The sequence below is a fragment of the Chaetodon trifascialis genome, chromosome 17 (assembly GCF_039877785.1).
Source record: "Chaetodon trifascialis isolate fChaTrf1 chromosome 17, fChaTrf1.hap1, whole genome shotgun sequence".
NCBI classification, from domain to species: Eukaryota; Metazoa; Chordata; class Actinopteri; order Chaetodontiformes; family Chaetodontidae; genus Chaetodon; species Chaetodon trifascialis.
The window spans coordinates 18,282,526-18,303,659 of NC_092072.1; the positions used below are offsets into that span (position 1 = coordinate 18,282,526).

Consider the following 21,134-nt stretch of genomic DNA (forward strand, 5'->3'; position numbering starts at 1 on the left):
CTCAAATATACACTGTTACATCTTTTATTTAACAAGAAACAAAATATACAGGGCCAGATAAAAGTACTGCAAAAGACAAAAAAAAGGAAACATCTTTGGTTCCTTCTCATGGACTATGAACCTCCACATCCCCCACTGGACCAGAGGTACAATGAATCTCTCCTGTGAGACAATGGAAGAAATTAGGTTTGTCATTTCTAAATGATTCTATAAGCTGACACCTTGTTACCAATGCTACATATCGAATAGTACATAAGAACGTCTGAGGAGAGATGACATGTCTGGGAGTGAAACTACAGTTCAGAAGTCCAAAAACATTTCCTCTAATTTTCCCTCCTCGTTTCCACTCAGCTCAGTCACTGCACCTTCTAAAAGCATCGGGGAGATGCACAATATTACGTTCAATGTCAATGACTGAGAGGCGATTAACAGGATTCAAACCTAAGCAAAAATAGAGTTCTGCTGTGAGATATGTTGTCTGTTAATATAATACATCCATGCAGGACAGTGGAGATAATGAATATACATTCTCAGCTAAGTGCTTATCAGTTCAGACTGCAACAGAATAAAACCAAGAGGCAAGCGTTGCATAGAGCTCCATGAACAATCTCTACTGAAAACCTGATTACAAGCTACTGCAATTACCAGGGCTGGGAGGAGACAATCATAGCCACATAAGTCTCACACACACGCAGACACACACGCAGACACACACGCAGACACACACGCAGACACACACGCAGACACACACACACACACACACACACACACACACACACACACACACACACACACACACACACACACACACACACACACACACACACAAATATAAGTTTAAAGTGGTCGTCATTACATTGTTGTCAGAAAAAAAAAATCAAAGGATGTATTTTTATAGTGGTGCTCTGTAAGATACATACATTTCCATATCAGAGATTACGCTTCAAAGAATAAATACAGACCACAAAATCAAACACAAAAGAATGATGCAAACAGGACAACGAAGGAACGTTTGGTCCAGAGCCGAAAACTCTGGTGACACAAATATTGGAAAGCGTTCTGAACATTTGAGCAGAACACGAGAAAAAAAGTCAGGGTGTGAACGTTCCTTCAAGATTTCTGTAGAATTCTGTTATTTTTAGGTTGTTAAGAATTGGATTAGCTAAAGAAATCCAGTTTGACATCTCTGTTAAGACTTCACCTGAAAGAAAAACATTAATAAAAGTGGCCTTCAGGATACTGCAGCTGTGACTCAAACCCCGTCCAACCAAAGAAACTAAAGATGCACACGACACAGACTGAGCAGATGCGCGCACACACACACTCACACATACACACACAAAGACAAATCTATCCATCTCTGTTGACTCCTCTTGCCATCTACCTGTTTGTCTTGTGTCATCCCGAGCAGCAATGTTATTCATCTTGCTAAACTGGTCTGTTTGATGCCAGTCAAAGCAGGGAATGTGTAGTAAAGCAGCACAACACAGAGGCCGTCTGTGCATTTACATGCACACTAACAACGACCTCATCACAGATCGGTGCAGCCATTGTGTAAACAGGGCCGTCTTCTTCAAGTCAAGGTTTAGGTTGGAGCTGGATTTTGACTCAGCTGCAGTGCATATGCCAGAGATGCTGTGGACTGAAATCCAGGTTTCAACAGCAGCATGTTTTTTGGAGTGACACCACAAATGGGCTAATTTTCACACTAATAAATGATGAATGCTAACTTGAAAAACAGAACAAAAATAAAAGAAATTTTCCCCAAATTTCCTCTACTTTGTAATGCTAATACGACGCTTCCTGTTGGCTGCCTGTAGAAATTACCCTGATTAATGAATGAATCATGAAAATCTGATCATTGGGGAAATTAGGTTATTATGAACCCTTTAATCAAACAATGACCTTAATCAGTCTATTCACAGTAACTGAGTTATGGTGTGCATGTAAATGGACCGACAGATGAGGCACAACGTTCCCATCACCTTTCAAAGCCTGCAGAGCATGCTGGGAGGACACAAGTTAACCTTGCTATCTGATCTGCTTGTGGAACAGTGTTGAACATCAGCTTCGTCCAGCAGAGGAGTGGTGGCTTGCAGGCTGGTGGCTTATTGTTTGTCGGCTTGATGCTGGAGGGGAGGGAGGAGACGGGGAGCAGCATGTGTTTCATTCCTGTGCAGCGATGGGCAGAGCCGTGGCCCCTTCTAGGAGGCTGTCTGTGTCCAGTTCTGGGTCACAGTGGCAGGACTGGGAGCAGGGGGCCGTGTCTGGGACTGGGTGGCTGCTGGACTCCAGCAAAGAGTCTGTAGGTGGTGGAGAGGGGGAATCAGTCCCTGGGTCGGAGGTGGCGGCTCCTGCGGTGCCACTGTGAGGATCGCTGAGGTTCTGAACCTTCTTGTTGAGCTCGTTGCGTTCAACTTTTAGAGCCCGTCGCAGCTTCTCGAGCCGCTGGACTTTACCCTGAAGTGCCTCAAACTCACGGTCCCGCACAGATTTCTGTAGACAAAACACACACACACACACACACACACACACACACACACACACACACACACACACACACACACACACACAAAATGATGCAAATGTCAGTCTTTTTGCATTTGTGCCCCAAATTATACTAAACTGGTTTTATTCAGGGTGAAGCTTTTTTGGTCAGAGCTCTGACAATAAAAACAAAAAGGTGCTTCACCTCCTCTGCCATCTCCAAAAGAGCCTTGTTGCTGCTCTCCCACCTGGACCGATACATGGCCGTCTCCTTTTCCAGCTTTTTGATCTTTTTAGTCATCTGTAACACAAATGAAGCAAGTCACATTCAGCAGATGGGAAATACACTACCTCCTCCTCCTGCTCCTGCTCCTCCTCCTCCTCCTCCTCCTCCTCCTCCTCCTCCTCCTCCTCCTCCTCCTCCTCCTCCTCTCTGTCTTAGCCTCACACAGTAACACGAGCACCTCACCTTCTCCATCTCCTGTTTGAAGGTGGTGAAGACCTCGTTGCTCTTGGACAAAGTGGTCTGAAACTCCTCAAACTTCTCCGTGTACAGTGACAGCTGGAGAAACACCGGTTTGATCATTTAAAGACGCTTGTTGCAACATGTTCGTGGTTAAGTCAATCACAGTAAAGCCTGCTGGCAAACCTGCTGCTTGAGGTGAACTTCCTGCTGCTTCATCAGCTCACACATCCTTTGAGACTCCACTGCTTCTTTCAGCAGCTGAGGAGAGGAGCGACAGAGACAAATGTGTGTAACATTTGTGTACAACAACTGCACTCAACACGACGCTTGGATTTTGTAAATGTCCGAGTGCCTGTTCAGTGTATAATTACAAATTCTTTCTCTCTGTCGTGGCGTTCCTCCGACTCCTTCAGCAGCTCCTGAGCCTGGTGCAGCTTGGCGTCCACCAGCTGCTGCTGCAGGTCTTTGTGCTTTACCACTTTGTCTATGTGCTGTTAGGGAAGAAAATGCCTGTTACACAGCCTGCAAAAATGTGGCCAGTTGACATGATTGTGATTTATTAAGACGCTCCACCAGCAGTTTGAAATCAATCCAAACTCACACACTGCCCTTAAAACAAACAGCTGTGGGAAAAGCAGCCCGCCTACCTCTTCTCGTAGTTTGTACTGCTCATACAGCTTCTTCAGTTTCTCGGCCAGCTCTGTGTTCTCTTGTCGAAGACTGGCGTTCCTCTCGTTGTGCTGCTCCATCTGAGTCTGGATGTCATTCAGTGTCACCTGGAAATGGGAGGTTACTTCCTTCCTTTTCTCCTCCTCCAGACGTGTTCTTTGCATCCCTTCCTCCTGCAGAGAGAAGGATAGAGATATATACTTTGTTTGAAGTGATCCTTAATAAATTCCCTGTATTCTCCACAGAGGAGATGAAGGCAGCTAATGTGACATTAAAATAAACTGCTCAATTAACAGAAGCTGGACCTTAGAGAAGCTCTGGTTCTGGGAAGTCATTCATCAAATCAGTGCAGCAATTCCAAGTCTACACAGACGATACTGGTGTCTGGTTCGTACCTTGAGTGTGCGGTTGTGTCTCTGCAGCTCCCTGCAGAGACTCTCCAGCTTGCTGCGGGCCAGGATGGCCTTGCTGTGTTCATTCCTCAGGTTGTCTTTCTCCTGGACCAGCTGGTTCTGCTTCTTCTGCAGCACTCGCATTTGCTTCTGGGTGTTACGGTGCTCTTCCAGCTGTCACAAACGCACAAATACACCAGCAGCTTAGAACTGGTTTGTTGATTACATGCATGGTTTACGATTAAAATGTACTGATCGCCAAACAACACTAACATTACACGTAGCCCTCTGCTTTGTTTTCTGATAATCAGTTCAAACATATATTGTAATATTTCCACAGCACATGCATACATGATGCTGAAACAACGTATCTTTCAGCTGCCATGTAAATTGCATTTTGTAGGTTTTCTTCCTTCAGCCAATAACAACACACGGCCAAATCACACACATCAGCTTTCTGAATACAGAGTGTGTCTCGCAAACGTACGTGCACAAACACAAGCACAGCCGATAGAAATCCTTCCTACAGCACGCAAAGCCCCAGTAGATCATCTGAGGTCGTCATTAGTGCTGCAAAATGCAACACAACACTTTTGCATGTACTGAGGTCATCGGACTGAGCTCTGCACTGCACCAGTCTGTCTGTTTCACAAAGGACGCTGCATCACCTTGAAGTGTGCTCCTTGTTCGCATACCAGTCCAGCAGACCAAGTGTGTGTCCTCACTCAGAGTCTTTCAGGTGACACATACGGAAAAGCATTTCCTCTTTTATTAACCAGAATTTCACATTCATCTACGTACCCGAGACACTCAGTGCATTTAGGTCACCCATTTTAGAATATTTATAAAGAACTACAAGTACAAAATGTACATTATCAAACAAAACAGCATTTGGCAGCAGTGAATGCATGATCCCCAGGCTGTCTTTCTATTTTCATTCTGACCCGACACAGAAACCACCAGGAGCCTGACTCTGCATCAGCTTTAAGGCACCTTGACACACAAGCAAACTGCTCAACTCAGTTAGTGTCTGGGACGTACTTTCTGAATGTGCTGAAAAAACACCACATTTCACCTGGTAAGTCTGAGGTGTTTTATTCCCTATGTGGTGTGATTGACAGACTGACTGAATAAAACAAGAAAACCAAAGAAATGTCTGAGAGTATACATGAGATTATGCCACAGAGAATAATTTGCCTTCACTACTGAATTAGAGCAGAGGGAAATAACCTTTTAATGTATATACATGTTGGATATGCTTAAAAGGGCTTTAAAAAACATCAAGATAAAACATAGTTCAACAGGCAACACTTGAATGAATGAATGAAATCTGTGTGTGGGAAGCACTCACCAGTTCAGCATACTTCTTACAAAGGCCCCCAAGCTTTTCCTCTGGGGTGCTCAATGTGTTCAGAGTCTGCATGAGAAGAGTGATCTCTTTGCCTGCATAAACAAGGAACACAAACAGGACAGGATCAGAGAGCCTGTTAGACAGCACAATCAAGCTACTGATTAGTTTCTTTAGCAAACTTAACTTGGATACAAAGACTCTCCAGAGATTCTCCTTACCCAGACCCTTCACTTTCTTCTTCTTCTGCTCCTTCTCCACCCCCGTTGTTCGTTCCATTGACTCCTCCGGCTTGTCGTCCTCCCTGGTCAGGCCGTTGAGCTCTGGGCTATGTGACTGGCCATTGGGCAAGGTGCTGGCGTCGTCTGAGCTGCTTTCCCGACAGTAGGTGCTGAGGATGTCCTCCAGCTGCCGGCTCAGTTCCTCAGCCATGTCACACTGAGACCGTACTGCCTCTGCAACTAGACACAGTGGAGGGGAAAAAACATGGTTCAAATGAAGGCAATGTCTTGTGACTTCTTGTGAAGAGGAAGATGTGAACCCATATAATACATCTCATGACACAAACCTTGGGATTTGAGACAGCTACTGGCAATACATCCCGCATTTCTGACTCCTGGTCATAAATTAGATGCTTTTCTTTTTCCACAAACTACGAGGCTGTCAAGATCATCTATACTTTATTGATACCACTTTCTTAAAAGGATACAGTCCCTGTTAATTACACATTAAATAGTACTGAAAGTACCAAATTTTGTATTTCAGTTAAATTTTTCCACCCCAAGGCTGCACAGATGAAACAACAGGGAAGTTTCACCTCTTAAAAACACCCACGATTGTCAATATAAGAATATACAAAATCACTAACTCAAGTCAAAAATGACAAAAGACTGATGACACACAAGGAAATATTAAATAATCTAAGTGCCCGACTTTAGCAAAGTATTGAAATTACATATGAAAGCAGGAGCACAGACATAAAGTACCACGTGTCTTAGTTAAGCCATAACTTTGTATAAGGTTGTAAAGTTTTACAGAGGTGACTGTGGCAGCTAATGAGCACCACACTGAAGTGGGATTTGGTGTACAGTTTTCAATATGTAATAGTTCAAGAGACTTATATACAGTATATACTGATAGAAATCATTTCCATCATTATATGGTGATCTATTACAAAATATCCCTTAGAGAGTTACAAATCATTGTATTCTCTCAGGATCTGCCAACCACAGCGGCAGGCAGACAACGAAGTCCGCTCCCCACTAATACTGAGGCAAACATCATCAAAATACAATTTACCCTGTAAATAGTGGAAAACTTTACCATCACTTCCTGCCTTCTGGCTTTGTGGAGGTGTGTCTGTCTGTGGCGTCTGTGGTTCAGACTCTTTGTGGCTGTTGCTGTCCAAGCTGTCTTTTGCAGCTGCAGGTGACTCCATCCCTCCTGCCGTAGGTGGAGCATCCTCACAGGCCTGGGTGGCACACTCTTCCGTGTCTTGTTTTATCATCTCTGGTATCTGTTACAAGTAAAACCTGTAATACTTAAAATCGTAACCTCTTCACACTTCAGTTATTTTGTTACTTTCAACCCAAAAATAAAGATCATGAACATGTTAATGTCCTTTCTAGGCCCAACAGAGACTCAGCTGTAAGGAGACAGCCTCACGTAAAACTGAATCACCAAATTGACCTTTAACTGACTCTTTCAACACACCTGAAATTCATGTTGCTAGCTTAGCCGCGGTTGAACGCAGCTAACGCAAATGAAATTTTGTGACACCTTGTGCAAGTTAGGTTAGTTATAATTAGTTAACCTATCGTAACGTAACTCGTTACAGAAGCACTACGTGTACATACATTACTGCTACTAGTTTCTGCTTTGCATGTGGACTTACAAATCTTACAGAAAATTTTAGCTACATTTCTTATCAGGTGTGCCATGTCCTCACTAGCTTTCGTTTTACCACTTGCTATCGCTTTCACATTACGTTAACTAGCACATGCTAACACTTGCTAGCTGCCAGATGCAGCTAAATTAACTTGCACGGCTATCAGTTGGCCAATGTTAGCTCGTGTTAAAAGGACACAGACATCTAAAAACATAGACCGACTACACATGTACTTGTTTATAGAATTATATGCAGCCTTGTCAGATTTTAGGCAACTGTTTACCTTCAAGCTCAATGAGGAAATAGCTACTGTGCCTGTGAACTGCAGGTTTCCTCAACAGCGTGAGTCAAAAAAAAAAGGAAAAAAAAATCATTTCCGGTCATAACTTTCTTCTTCTTCTTCTTCCTTATATTTATCATAGGTTCACCTCCCAGCAGGATACTTTGCCGCCATCTACCGGAATTAGAAATTACTACATTTGTTTTTCAGAAAATGAAAATCCCAATTTGTTTGCTTTGTTTGATGTCAGCCTAAACTTCATAAAATCTACAAAATGCAAGTGTCTTAGATGGAATAAATTAATAAAAGTTGTTAAATATATAGTTTTGAGTGAATTTTTATAGTAAGGTAATATTTCAATGGTTTTCCGGACTGACTTGATACAAGGATGCAGATAGACTTTCTACTAAGTGTTCCACTTACTGCTGAAAATGTGTTAAATGAGGTTGAAGTTAAACATCAAATAGAAGGATGGAAAAGACACCCATGCCAGATTGCTTCATGATGTTCAGCCATGCAAGGAAACCAAATGTGGCAAAATCTTACACAATGTGGAACTTTTCTCCCATGAAATGATACAAAAACTGATTAGAAGAAGAAACATTTGCTTTAAAGGGTTGCAACATAACTTTATTTGTTTTGTACAGTATTTCCACTGAACAATTTTAAATTCAATATATTTTCTATACATTTTTAATATTGTTGCTGTTTCTTGTATGTACTTTTTTTTATTCATGTTCATGTTTGTGTATCATGTTCAGTTGAAGTGTATTAGTTTCTCGTCACTCATTCATACCGTCGGTAAAGTCAAGTCAAGTCACAGTTGAAGATGGGTAATTTTTGAGCAAATGAAAAATCATTAACAAGAATAGAGAAAATAAATACACGTAAAAGAAATGAGAAGACCAGAGCAGAGAATACATCAGGACTGGTCAGTGATGGCATATGAAAAGTATTTTACAAACATGTAGCATTGTAAACATTTGTAGCGTAGACCACATTACTTGACCAAGCCAAGCATGGCTTTAGATTTCGATATAGACATGAACACCTTCTAGGACGGAAGACAAGTCAGATTTGAGATATTTAGTAACGTCTGTTCATTCCCCTATAGATAACAAGGTTCCTGATCATGCAGCCTGACTAGGACAAACTTTTACTCTAAACACAATTATCCAAAAATATAGTCCAGAATATCCTGATCAGGAAAAAGATCAAGAAAAGCAGAAAAGGCTTGTATCCTCACCTCCTATGTTACTGTCTTTTTTCTTTTTTTTCTCTCCTGTGACGTGTTCTAATGAGGCTTTTTCTCCACTTCTCAGAAGTGATTAGAATTGCATCTGAATCCCTGTCGATGTATCAGAACATACATATAGTTTAACTTATAATACTTTTTAATGTAAATCACTGCACAATTTCTGAATCCCAGATTTTATCTTAGAAAAACGTCAAGTAGTTGCGTCTGTTAGCTCCACCCAGCGGGAGTGAGCGGTTTGTAGGTGGATCTTTGCCTCTGGGGTGCCGGATTTGGGACAATATTTATTGCAGTCTTCTGGATTATTTTGCAGATTCCCTAACTCCTTAAACAGTACTTGAAGTTGAGAAAAAAATAAAACTGAGAAGAGAGGAGCTATTGCAGCTTCTAATGAAAAGAAGCAAGTTTTAGTTTTTCTCTCAGTCACGCTGACTGGGTCAAAACAAGCCAATTACATCAACTATTGAAAACATAACATCCAGTAAATCACTCCAACCAGCCTTCAGGATGCCAAAACTTTGGTAAACTATGACAATAAGGTTAGTACCTGCAATTGTCTGCTATGATAGTCGCTTACGTTTCCTCAATTTGCATCATGAGCCACATCTACGCACTCAGGTGTTTCTATCAGCGCGGTTTCTTTTACACAGAGGCGCTGGCGACAGGCCGTGACCTCCAGAACGTGTCGAAAAAACAAAATCGACCCTCTGATTCTGCAATAGTGGGGACCATCACACCAATGGACAACAGGCAGCTGGAGAGACCGGTTTTATGCAATTCATCAAGTCGCGCCCCCCACCCCACCCCACCCTCTGCCCCCTCCCCCCAGCATTTAGGTGCCCACAGTAAAGAATGCCACTTTTCCAAAGAAACAATGGCAAATAAGGTAACTTTAAAGATAAGGAAAATAGAGCAGCAATGTTCTGCACAAAATGTGTGCACATTCAAGTAAATAAAGAGATATAAAGAAAAATAATCTGTAAGTCAAAGACAGATACATAAGAACCTCCAGTCTTTGTTGGTCAGATTGGCACTTTTGTGAATAGGAGTGCATTTTCATTTTTTCAGAAATATAAATAGTTTTCCTGGTTGATGCACAGATTCCTCTGTTTGTTTTTTTTTCTTTTAACCTTGCAATTCTGGCATTATTTGTCGGGCCAAGCACAGAGCTGTCCATGAAGGCTTCAGATATAAATGCTGTTCTACACATCCGTCATGTAGAGGTAAGTTCTTGATGCTCAATTATTCATGATTTCAACTCTTATGTCTTCTAGGAGCGCGCGTGTTCTGTGGATAACATCTCAAGCTCATGAAGCAAAAATGAAGTGTGCTTGCTAACGTATCATCCCGTTGATTAATGCTTAAAGTCCTGCATGTCATAAAGATCTGCAGTGACGGAGGAAGTTAAAGGCGAATGGAGACTAGAAATGTAATACTGAAACAAAGTAAATGGAAAAGGTTGTCCAATCAAAAACATCCTTTCATATGAAAGATAAAAAAATTTTGTTCACAGTTCCACGACATAATGTTAGGGCTGCTTCAGTCATCCACAGAACAGGGGCTCAGAGACTCTGATGGGGACATAGTCATAGAGTCAATCATCCTCTTCCTCACACAGTGCCTGTCAGTCAAACATCACACAACCACAGTTCTGCTCCATCCGCAAAGCCTCAACCCCGATCTAAGATCCGGGGTCATGGTTTGCAGGGCTAATTTAAACCATCATAAGTCATGTGGCTAGAAACAAATAAAAAAAAAAGTTTCCGTATGTTTCCGAATTCCAGAAACATCTCTTTTCATTGTCTCAATTAAAAAGGAAAACAATCTGAATTAAAACTGAACCAAGGGTAACATTTTTATATAGAAAGAAAATATACCAAGTGCTTTGAAACAAGAAAAACAAAAACTAAACAAATCAAAAAAACAGCCAAAATGGCAATTTCCACACTTGGAGAAAAGCTGAACTTCAAAACTAAATGAAAGAATCCAACGTTTGCCATTCCAAAGACCATGGAAACTATTTCACTTGCTACTAGCCACTCATCTGTGTGAGGTGTGTGTACAGTGTCTGCTGGTGTTGTATGCAAGTGTGCATGAAGTGTGCGCAAATATATTATATATATAATGCAAATACATAAAAATTCAAATATATAGTTATACTTGAATTTTCTGTCGCAGTTAGGCTCGTCACTTGTCTGACACATATCCCTGGCCAAACTCTGGTCGTCATTAGACCCCGCGGGGGGACAAAGAAGCGGTGAAACTGTCCTAGCCAGGCAGAGGATAGGCTATTTACATCAACACCTACATATCACAATGGACCCATGCAAAGTCACTAACAGCTGACATTCCCATTCCTCAAAAACATGGTGATATAGAATGCCTCTGGTTATATATCGACTCTACCACTATACAAAACACCACCACCGCCACTACACTAGCACTGTTAACATCACCAAACCAATTAGTTGTGGCCCACTTCTTGCTTTTTCATGCCAATGCTGAGCCGAGTACAGCGAAGTGCCTCAGTTTTTCTACACACTGCTCTCCATCTCTCTGTGCCAACTGTCTGTGTTTGGCCAGGGATACTCAGTGACTGCAGGCAGGGTAATATAACACCATGCAAAATCCCTACCACATACATCTGGGGAGGGGGAAAGGCGCAGCGCCTAGCTAACCAGCAGCAACCCCTTTACACTGGGCTCCAATGAAATCCCAAAAATCCCAGGGAGCAATGACGAGTCCCACGCCGTGTGTCTACTGCAAGTGGTGCTTCACCCTACTTTAAACATCTGCAGTTCCCCGAATTCACATCGATATAAAAATAAGTTTGGTTGGCTGCTGCCGCTGCCGCCGCCGCCGGCTCTTTCCCCCTCGACCCCCAGCTATGCCTTGTTTAATAGTTAGATCACTTCATAATTCAAATATTTTGTTATCAATAACACAGCACACGACGAACATTGGATCTCTAACTATACCACCCTCGAAACCTGGAGTTTTTTTTTTTTTTTTCTAGATCATTAAGCACATCTTCAGGAAACCCAATCCCTTTTCCAATATCTCAATCTGAGCCTTTCCTAAGTTCAGGTAGTTTTCTAAATTTGTACACTTCTTCCCACCTAACCCTCCCCCCTGAAAATTGTCCCACATAACAAAAAAGTTGATAGATGAAAACAAAAAAAAACAAACAAAAAAAAAAAATCACACCTCTTATCTTGGGCATCAGACTCAGGGCAGCAGAAAGCCCTTTCTGCCTCTGAACCCTCTCCTATACAGGTGATTTTTTCCCATCAGCAGAGCAGCCAATCAAGAAAAAGAAAATAAATCACAAGCACTTACAAAAAGCAGATAAATAAGAGTTAGGGAAAAATCATCAGAAAGCCAAAAGGGAAGTTTTTTTCCTTTGAATTGAATTGCAAGTCGAACTGACATCAAGAGCTAGGCATATTTCACCTCATGCAGCCCAGTCTGTGGACTGTGCACGGGGATGCGTGGTTAATCCTGAAAATAGGAATGTCCCATTGGAAAAGAAAACGTATATAAAGATATTAACCAACAAAGCATCCTTACTGCCAACGAGAGAATCTAAGAGCTATCAAATGGCAGGAGGATGTCTGCGTGTGCGTTTTAAGCCAGGGCAGACTCACGCCTTGGGCTGTGAGCTGATCACTTCCTCTTCTAAGCGTGGTGGAGTTTGTGTGGAGTTTGCGTGGCGCCCCCCCCCCCGGCAAGGTTACACATGAGCCTGCCCTGCAAGAAGTCAGTCCACCAGCTGAAGAAAGAAAGAAGAAAGGGAAGGAGAGGGGTGGCATTTATAGGCTGGAAAGCGGGACAGCTTTTACTTTCCCCCCGTGGGTGGGTGTGTGTTTGTGGTGATGGTGGAGGCTGGGGGGGCTAATGGCAGATCTGGGAAGTGGATAGAAAGGGATGACTCAGGCATCGAGTGGCCCTCCATGAGTTGGAGGTATGGAGGGGGTAAAAGGTGTATTTTAGAGGGGAGGGGTGCTGACTTATAGCTGGAAGCCCTCCATGGGGGCCTCCTGTTGGGGGAAAAGGAACTGCTGGTTGGCTTGGTCCACCTGAGGAGCTAGACTGTTGTCCTCGTCCTCCACCCCGAAGTAGTGCTCGATTAGGTCGAAGGCCTTCTGGTAGATCTCCTGGTTGTCATGGCTCTGCAGGAACTCTATCTTGTCAAGACCTAAACACAAAATTTGTACGCAGCATATGAGCTTCATTCTCCATGAATGTTGTATGACATACAGTATATCGCCCCTGCATCATATGGATTTTCAGTATGAACAGTACCATAGGCTTCCTCGATGAGGCTGCAGTATGGATTAACTCCGGTGCCGTTGTTCTCCTGCTTGGCCTCCTGCTCGCCTAGCCTCAGGATGTTCTCCAGCCCGTTGAGAGCAACCTGAACGATCTTCGAGTCCATCACGGTCAGCAGGTCGCACAGGGGCTTAATGCAGCCCAGGTTCACCAGATATCTATATGCAAACAGGCACACACGCAACACATTTTCAGATTTGATTCCTAATGTGTACTTTAAACACAATAAACAAATGTTTATTGTACACATACTATGCAATCATCTACTGCAGTTCACTGACTGTAAGTCTGACCTGATCTGTTCTGGTGTTCCTCCAGAGGTGGCGTTAGTGATGGCCCAGGCTGCCTCTTTCCTGGTCCTGAACTCAGCTTTCTGCAGAATGTCAATCAGCACTGGGAAGATGTTGGCATCTATTACCGTCTGTGGGACAGATAAGATATGAAATCAGGGGCATGTCTCAAAAAGAAACTTCATCATAGTTACGACATATGCAACTTGCACAAAACTCAACCCTTGTGGTCATGCATGTGGAGCCCATCTTATCTCAGCTACCGTACTTAGGCTAATGAGGACTGTGATGAATGGACAGGTGGACCTATCAGTCTCTATGGGTCTATTTCAGATAATGATCTCAAAACAAACTCTATGTGCCTCTGAATATTCTCATTCATCCAGGTCATTGTAAGCTTCAGGGCATTAAATCGTTTGCAACTGGACTTTGTCAGTTTGTCTTGGAAGACGTTTCGCCTCTCATCCGAGCAGGCTTCATCAGTTCATGCGCACCAGACTAGATAGGACAGCTGTAGTCTAATGAAATGGTGTTAGGTTCAAGTATTTATCCTCTGAGTGAGGCCAACCCCCAAAACCAAGGATGGTATCACTCTATTGTGAGGCAAACGATCCACCATTAAGGCGGGGTAGGGTGCAACCCTTGCGTGTCAACGACAGTCGTCTGCCTTGTTAGTGTCCCATAGTGACCCATGTGCTTGAGGTAAATCTGGGATCACTTGGTTCAGAGGACTCTTTGTTAATGCAAATGTTAGAGCAATGCTCTCTCCCATTTTAGTATCCATAACATCAGTGTGTTCAGTCCATGTAAGCCAAGCGTCAAATGCAAAGCAAAGTAGCTCTGTCTTTCAATTAGATGATTGCAGATAAAATGAAACCACCATTTGTGTTTTTCTCAAAGGGCAAATTATGACAATGGCATCGATGTTGACATTTATGCCATTACTACAAAACAATATAGCTCCTAAATAAAATTTCCTGCTGCCATGGCTAGGGAGGATTATGGAGGAAAATGTCAGAGAGTTGGGTAGCATGAATAATTAATGAGTTCATTGCTGACAGTGTGCTACAGAGCACACATTGCATCACTGCAGTAATATATCAACACTATTTTATAGATATAAACATGTTAGAATGGGCAAAGGGCCTGAAAATGCTATTTATTATTATATTTCTGCTACAATCCCTTCCCACCCAGACTAACTTATGCCCTTCTCATGGGTAAACTGGGTATTCTGTGAGACGCTGTGTGTATGAGTCACCTGTATTTGCGCTCGGTTTCCGGCTGTGATATTCGAGATGGTCCAGCACGCCTCTTTGCGAATGGACTCTTTAGCGCTGCTGAGAAGGTGCAGCAGACAGGGCAGGGCTGAGCAGTTCAACACCACCTACACACAGAGACAGAGTGGGTTCAGACCTTGCAAAATGGTTCCTGATTTAGTAGAAAAACTAAACTAAAACTAACAATGAATTAATCCCCAATGCTGTTGCATTGAAACAAGTTTAATGGACTCTCACCTGTGTTTGGATGTCATCTCCAGTGACAATGTTTCCTACAGCTCTCAAGGCAGGGGAGGCCACTTTGTAGTCTGTGTGCCTGCAGGGACAGAGGTTTAATCAAGACAGAACGCTAAGCATTCACAAGCCATACTTTGTGTGACGAAGACAACGGGGAGTACGGCTGGACTTACATGAGTAGTTCTACGAGGCGTCTGCACACGCCAGAGTCGATGACAGCCTGGATCTTGTCATTGGGACCGTCTGAGAGGTAGGACAGAGCCCAGCACGCGTCTGCCAGCAAGTCTGGGTCACTGCTAAATAAAAGCCTAGACAGCACTGGCAGACAGGGTGACACCTAGACAGCACAGACATAATGCATATTTATGACGAGGAACAACATGAGTTCAACAACACCCCAAGAAACACCATCAAGTCAAACTTTGGGGTGGGGGGGTGGGGGGGTGGCTTGGTCCAACAAGTAATTTTCTATCACAGTAACAGTATGTATCACAGTATAGTAATTGTTTTGTAAATTCCATTAATAAACAGTTTAAAATAACCACACTTCATCACGTCGAATACTTACTGCAACTGCTCACTGAGTGGAAATACTCGTGAGCGTCTGGGTAGCATGTGCAGGAGGAGGAACAGGACTCATACTACATGTATTTGGACGCACCCACAATGTAAAGAGTAGAGAGCAATATACAGACAAGCAGAACAGAGTGGGAAGCAGTTACACACTCACGCAAGCTGTAATGCCAAATCTCTAACAGAGGGCACACTTCTACCGTCACACAGTGTATACACTGCCATATAATCACCCGACCGTAACTCAAATATACATTATTGTGATCCTTCACATACTGTAGCTGTGAACTGGCATCAACCAACATTCACCGCTGGTCTGAATGGATAAATACAGGTAACCCCACTGTCCTGTGCGACCCTCTTTTGAACCTCAGAGACTCCTGAACCTCACTGCGGCGAATACGTTATTAAATTACTTTTTCCTGAGGTTAACAAGTTAAGAAAAGAACTCCTATAAAGTTACACCACTTTTCCAGCGCTGCAACATTTGATCTCCGGTGTGAATGCTGTCACAACTGTTGAGCTGAAAGTCAATAAGCATGTTTTGCAAATATCTTTTACTGTTTGGCGATGATGACTATCGTACTTCAGTTGTACACCCAGTTTTCACGTAAATATAAGTGAGTGAGCTGACTTGTGGCGAATACAGGCTTCATCCAGCACCTGAATGTGTTTCCAACTTGTATAAACCATTATGCAAGCTTTGGCAGCCACAAATATTGAAAATTTAAAAAAGCAGCTGGCCTGATCTCAAATGATCACAGTGCTTTTGGTGTTGACTTCATGAGTGGAAGTGATACCTTTTCAAAAGCAGGTGGAGGGTTTTTTCCTCTACAGAGATTAGACAGAGCCCACACGGCATTCCTTGTCATGGTCAATCTAGTGGATTTGGTCAGAAGCCTGAAATGACAACGAAAAGCAAAACTCAGTAGATGAGATAGCATCAGAAATACTGTATGTTATTATAGAAAGCTTGAGGCCTGGTTAAGTAACACCTCTACGGAGGCAACAAGGATCGGCTTACATTAATAGTGGTGGAAGAATGTTGCAGTTCAGCACATAGTCCCTGCACACTGCGCTATCCCCCGCAATATTCCCCAAGGCCCACACAGCCTGCAGAAAAAAATAACACACCAGGCCTTTGTTACCTATTGAAACTGCACATGAGTATGAAAGGCGGCAAGACAGAATATACACACAATAAATCAAGCTGGGCACAATATATTATGCCAGACACGCTGTGTGTTACCTGTTCTTGGACATCCTCGAAGTCGGAGTTAAGTAGTTCTATGAAGATTGGCACTGCTCCAGCCTCGATCACCGTCTTCGTCTGCAGGGATGTGCCTGATGCGATGTTGGTCAGTGCCCAAGCTGCTTCAAACTGCCAGGGCACAAAATGTCGGAGGAAAAAAAAGTATAATTTTTAACTTTAGGATCCTTATTGGAACATTGGGTCACCTCAACTAATGATCATTCCCATTTCAGGTCATTTTACATTAATGATCCACTCAGGTATTGGAGTTTAAGCCACACGGAGCAGAAAAAAAACAATGGCCACTCAGGAATATGTTTAAAGTGGAGCTTGTCTTGTTTATCATCAGACAGAGCTTATAGATGATTGAAGCAACAAAATCTACCATGATTTGTGTGTTTACCTGAACGGTATGCATTTAATATCGCAAACATTACCAGCCGGCAGAGTAGGTAACACTTCCTGATTTTTCCACGAGGCTGAAACTTTACCGTCATTTGTCACTCGACAGGTGTTAAATGAACTAGAGTGTTCTTACAAACTCACCTGTAGTGTGCAGTTGACACTCTTCTTCAAAAACTCCACAAACCTCTCCACGACTCCAGGCGTGTTTATAACTTCATCAATTGGGGGGTTTGGCTCTGAAATTAACAGAGTTAAAACTAGTTGTAATTATTTTTGCTGGGTCCGTGGCAACTTCATGACTGTTACTACAGTTATGCAGAGTGTCACTATAAATCCACAATACACACCTTTGGAAAGTAGTTTTCTGAACTTTTGTGTTGTGGCAAGCTGAAGCTCTGGGTCCTCTGAGAAAAGCATCTCAACCATGTCTCTGGTAATTACTCCTTCCTGCAACAATACACGCACAAGCACTCTAAACACATAACACAGAATCTACTAATCCACTATTAACAACCGGCAGACTGGATAACAATATCTGCAGAAAGAGAAATGCTTTAGGAAAATAGACACTCACTGTTACTGGGGAGCTGAGGTAAGAGTCTACCAGAGGACTCTCAAACATAGCTTCTTCTTCATTGAGAATGTCCACATTCCTCCTCTTGAAAAGCTGTGATTAAAAAAAGACATTTTCAAGTCAGACTACTTTTAGTACACACAGACTGCATACTGACAACTAATGAGTGGCTTGGACTGGTTTGGTGCAATACCTGTTGTTCTCGTTTCTGTTTCCTGAGTTGGATGCCCTCCTCCTCTCTCCTGCGCCTCATCTCCTCTGGGTTCAGTGCTTTGTTCTTATAGCGGTTCATCCTGTAGTTATCTTTGGCCGGACTGGCTGACGGCTCTGAGGGGCCACAGACATCACGATTAAGACAGCAGGAAACACAAGTTGTGCACCACTTGCTTCATCCAAGTTGAACTTGATGAGTACGCCATGGGTAAGGAAGAGTAAACGAGCATGTGACAATGAAATTTGCTTTTGTTTCCCTCTGACATCTCTAAAAATAGGTCACGGTGATGAAACTGTTCATACTTATATTAGGTCTATATATAAAAAGCCCTTGTGCAAACAAGTTAATCGAAACTAGACAACACAGCCTAAAAATATGCATGTGCGCGCGCACGCACACACGGCTGAGCTCTTCGTCAACCAGTCAGCTGATGGGCAGAACAAACGTATTTATTCAGTAGAGTTAAATCGCAGAGTTAGCATAAATCGGTGCCCACACAGGACAAACTGCCCATTCTCAGCATTTGTGCAGTCATGCCACCAGAACAGGGCACCGGGCAGATCCCTGAGTCACCCAGGAGAGAAAGAGAGGTGGGGGACAACACTGAAACCTGCCACCAGTACAAGGATGGTGCCAACTTTCTGTGCCAAAAGCCCCCACCCCAATCCTAACAGCGGGGCTTTCCGAGGTTAAATATCGGAACAAGTGGCGCAAATTGAGGTCATGTTATGGTTTGGGGGCATAAGCACAACCAGGCTCATAAACAGCTTATGCATGTGTGTAATGTGCCCAGATGGTAAAGCCACAGGCGCGGACAACACAAAACTACAGGTTGCGGCTGGATGCTCTCATTTCTGTACTGTGTTAGTTAGATTAGCTGCTGTACATGAACTGCGCTGACTGTCTGCTGTTTGGGCAGGATGGCACAGAAATAGCCCTGCTGGGAGCACATGTCTCCACTGGCATTTCAGAGGGGACCCTACCTACAGCGAGGAGCTTTAACGGGAAAAATGGTGGGCGGTGTTTCTGTGTTTGTAGACTTAAACCAGGGGAAAAAATGATGCCCAGTGGTATCAATCCATACTGATAGATTATGTTTTATTTACTGAAATCTTAGGTTAGCTGCTACTGTGATTTCCACGACCATGTTAAAACAACAGATGTGGACTTGATAACCTCTGTTGTAGAGTGATGGCTGAAATCTCAACAGCAGATGTATCACAACCTCTGCAAATAAATCTGAAACTGTCCGTATAGCTGTATAGTACCATTCTTGTGCAATTTGTAATGAACTAACCTTGAATTGAGTCTGATTTAGTGAATCACAACAGCCTGCTTTGGTGATGAATCACCTAAAGGAGTCTGAAGGAGGGAGAAACAGGACTCCTGGTCCAGTAATAAAATATAATGACCGGAGGGTTGTGGTCCAGCTTGATTTGTGTGTAATATTTCCACTTGACGCAAAAAAAAAGGGAAGCAGAATGGATATTGACAGTTTATATGCTGAGGACTATCCCAACCCCTCTTTCATTGATCTTCTTAGATATGCAACGTACAGTAGTGTGACTGTAAATTGCAAATGAAAAACAAAATAAAACACACAAAACAAGCACAATCCTCTGCGGGAACAGTCTGGAAAACATGGGGACCCCGGTGTCACATGTACAGGCTGCTTTATGAGTGTTACCGTCAGATACGTCACTACTATTGCTCACTGATGTTAGCAAGCCGTCTAAAATGTTCCATGTAATCTACGAGCTCGTTGATTTGGACTGATTTCTTCCCAAAGAGGAAGAATAACGGCTCTAAATTGTATGAACATTCAGTGTAATTCGATGTGTTTGAAGAACTACACTGAATGACAGAGGTTAACACAGATGAGCTAAAGTTAGCGTTAGCCACTGCCAGCACACATATCTGTGCTAACAAATATGACTACTACATTGTGTCGCCGAGTCGGTGACAACTTAGAAACTTTTCTGACTCGTTGGGAGTGTGTTACAATTGTCATAACCACCAAATAACACAGCAGGCAGCGACATAACGTTTGAAATGTCCACTAAACAGCATTAGCGTCGCAGTTGCACTTCAACAGCTTGCTAACGTCACCTGTATTATAAAGACACATGGGAATCGGGGGGACTGGCTTAAGGTTACTTTGCTTTTAACAATAAACAAGCTAATATCTTAATATAATAACATTGATATGAATCGATAGTGACTTAAGACCTAAACTATACTTGTGTCTTAGCGCCTAGGAAAGGACGGTACAACGCGGTACGATGTTAACGTAGTTACGTTAGCTATTAGCCAAGTTTCCTTAAGTTGGCTAACAAATGGCGCTGGATGTTTTTTCGGGTTGAAATTATGTTAATACACCTTGTTCGACATCTGATGGAAGATTACATATTGTCCTTAGGCTATATAGTTTATTGACAGTTTAATATATAACAATTTACTGGCGTAAAATCGCACTCTCATTTTCAGCTACTACATAGCATCGCTAACTAGCTACCTCGCTAATAAGCTAGCTGACGACAGGATGAGGATTTCATAATCATTGCTCCCGATGACACTGCTGAATCATTTACTACCTGACCACATATCTTTATTCTCGGTTTACAAGAGACTTACCCATTGTGTCCTATGAAGTTTGAGTGTATCAAGTCGTGAAGATATAAATCAATTTTAAATCCTTTCTCTCTTCTAGCTTTCCAGAATTTGCTCCAGTAAGCAATATGTCTGCCGGAGACGGAAACGTCAACATATAACTCCGACTTCCTGCCACCAGAGGACGCGCGAGCCTCACAAAACACAATTACCCACCTTCAGCGAAAGATTCAACATTCATGCATGAATTATGACCACTTCCAGTTGTTCTTATTGCTTTTGGGATATATATTACACCAATGTGTTCACTGTTTAATGCAACTTAAAAACATTGAAGCTTGCTCCTGACTCCTCAGCATCTCCCCTATCTCTTTTCCAGTCCTTGTTCCTGTCTTCTCCCAACAGTGGCCCTGAGGGTCAAAACACAACAACATTTGACAAAACACAATATTTGACAAAACACATTTCAGAAAACACAACATTTTATGACATTTGAGAATACAGAAAGGGTGGGACAACATTTCTTGCTTGTGATAGGACAGAACCCAAGTCAATTCAGAGTTCAGTGGATGTGTTCAGGTG

At 42.8% G+C, this 21,134-nt stretch overlaps 2 protein-coding genes across 2 annotated transcripts; both read right to left on the minus strand.

Annotated features, from left to right (window-relative positions):
• Positions 1 to 9: 9 nt before the first annotated feature.
• txlna (taxilin alpha) lies at positions 10 to 7,609 on the minus strand. Its single transcript, XM_070985267.1, has 11 exons — positions 7,534 to 7,609; positions 6,686 to 6,878; positions 5,584 to 5,823; positions 5,366 to 5,457; positions 4,018 to 4,188; positions 3,601 to 3,795; positions 3,325 to 3,444; positions 3,137 to 3,211; positions 2,957 to 3,049; positions 2,693 to 2,788; positions 10 to 2,496 (listed from the first exon to the last, which is right to left on the minus strand). The coding sequence occupies exons 2-11, from the start codon at positions 6,867 to 6,869 to the stop codon at positions 2,167 to 2,169; spliced, it is 1,596 nt and encodes a 531-aa protein (XP_070841368.1). The 5' UTR covers positions 6,870 to 6,878; positions 7,534 to 7,609; the 3' UTR covers positions 10 to 2,166.
• Positions 7,610 to 11,797: 4,188 nt separating this feature from the next.
• kpna6 (karyopherin alpha 6 (importin alpha 7)) lies at positions 11,798 to 20,704 on the minus strand. The gene is made up of 14 exons (XM_070984243.1): positions 20,577 to 20,704; positions 17,922 to 18,055; positions 17,729 to 17,821; positions 17,502 to 17,601; positions 17,296 to 17,390; positions 16,747 to 16,878; positions 16,522 to 16,610; positions 16,298 to 16,397; positions 15,098 to 15,261; positions 14,925 to 15,003; positions 14,669 to 14,794; positions 13,411 to 13,538; positions 13,091 to 13,275; positions 11,798 to 12,983 (listed from the first exon to the last, which is right to left on the minus strand). The coding sequence occupies exons 1-14, from the start codon at positions 20,578 to 20,580 to the stop codon at positions 12,796 to 12,798; spliced, it is 1,617 nt and encodes a 538-aa protein (XP_070840344.1). The 5' UTR covers positions 20,581 to 20,704; the 3' UTR covers positions 11,798 to 12,795.
• Positions 20,705 to 21,134: the final 430 nt, after the last annotated feature.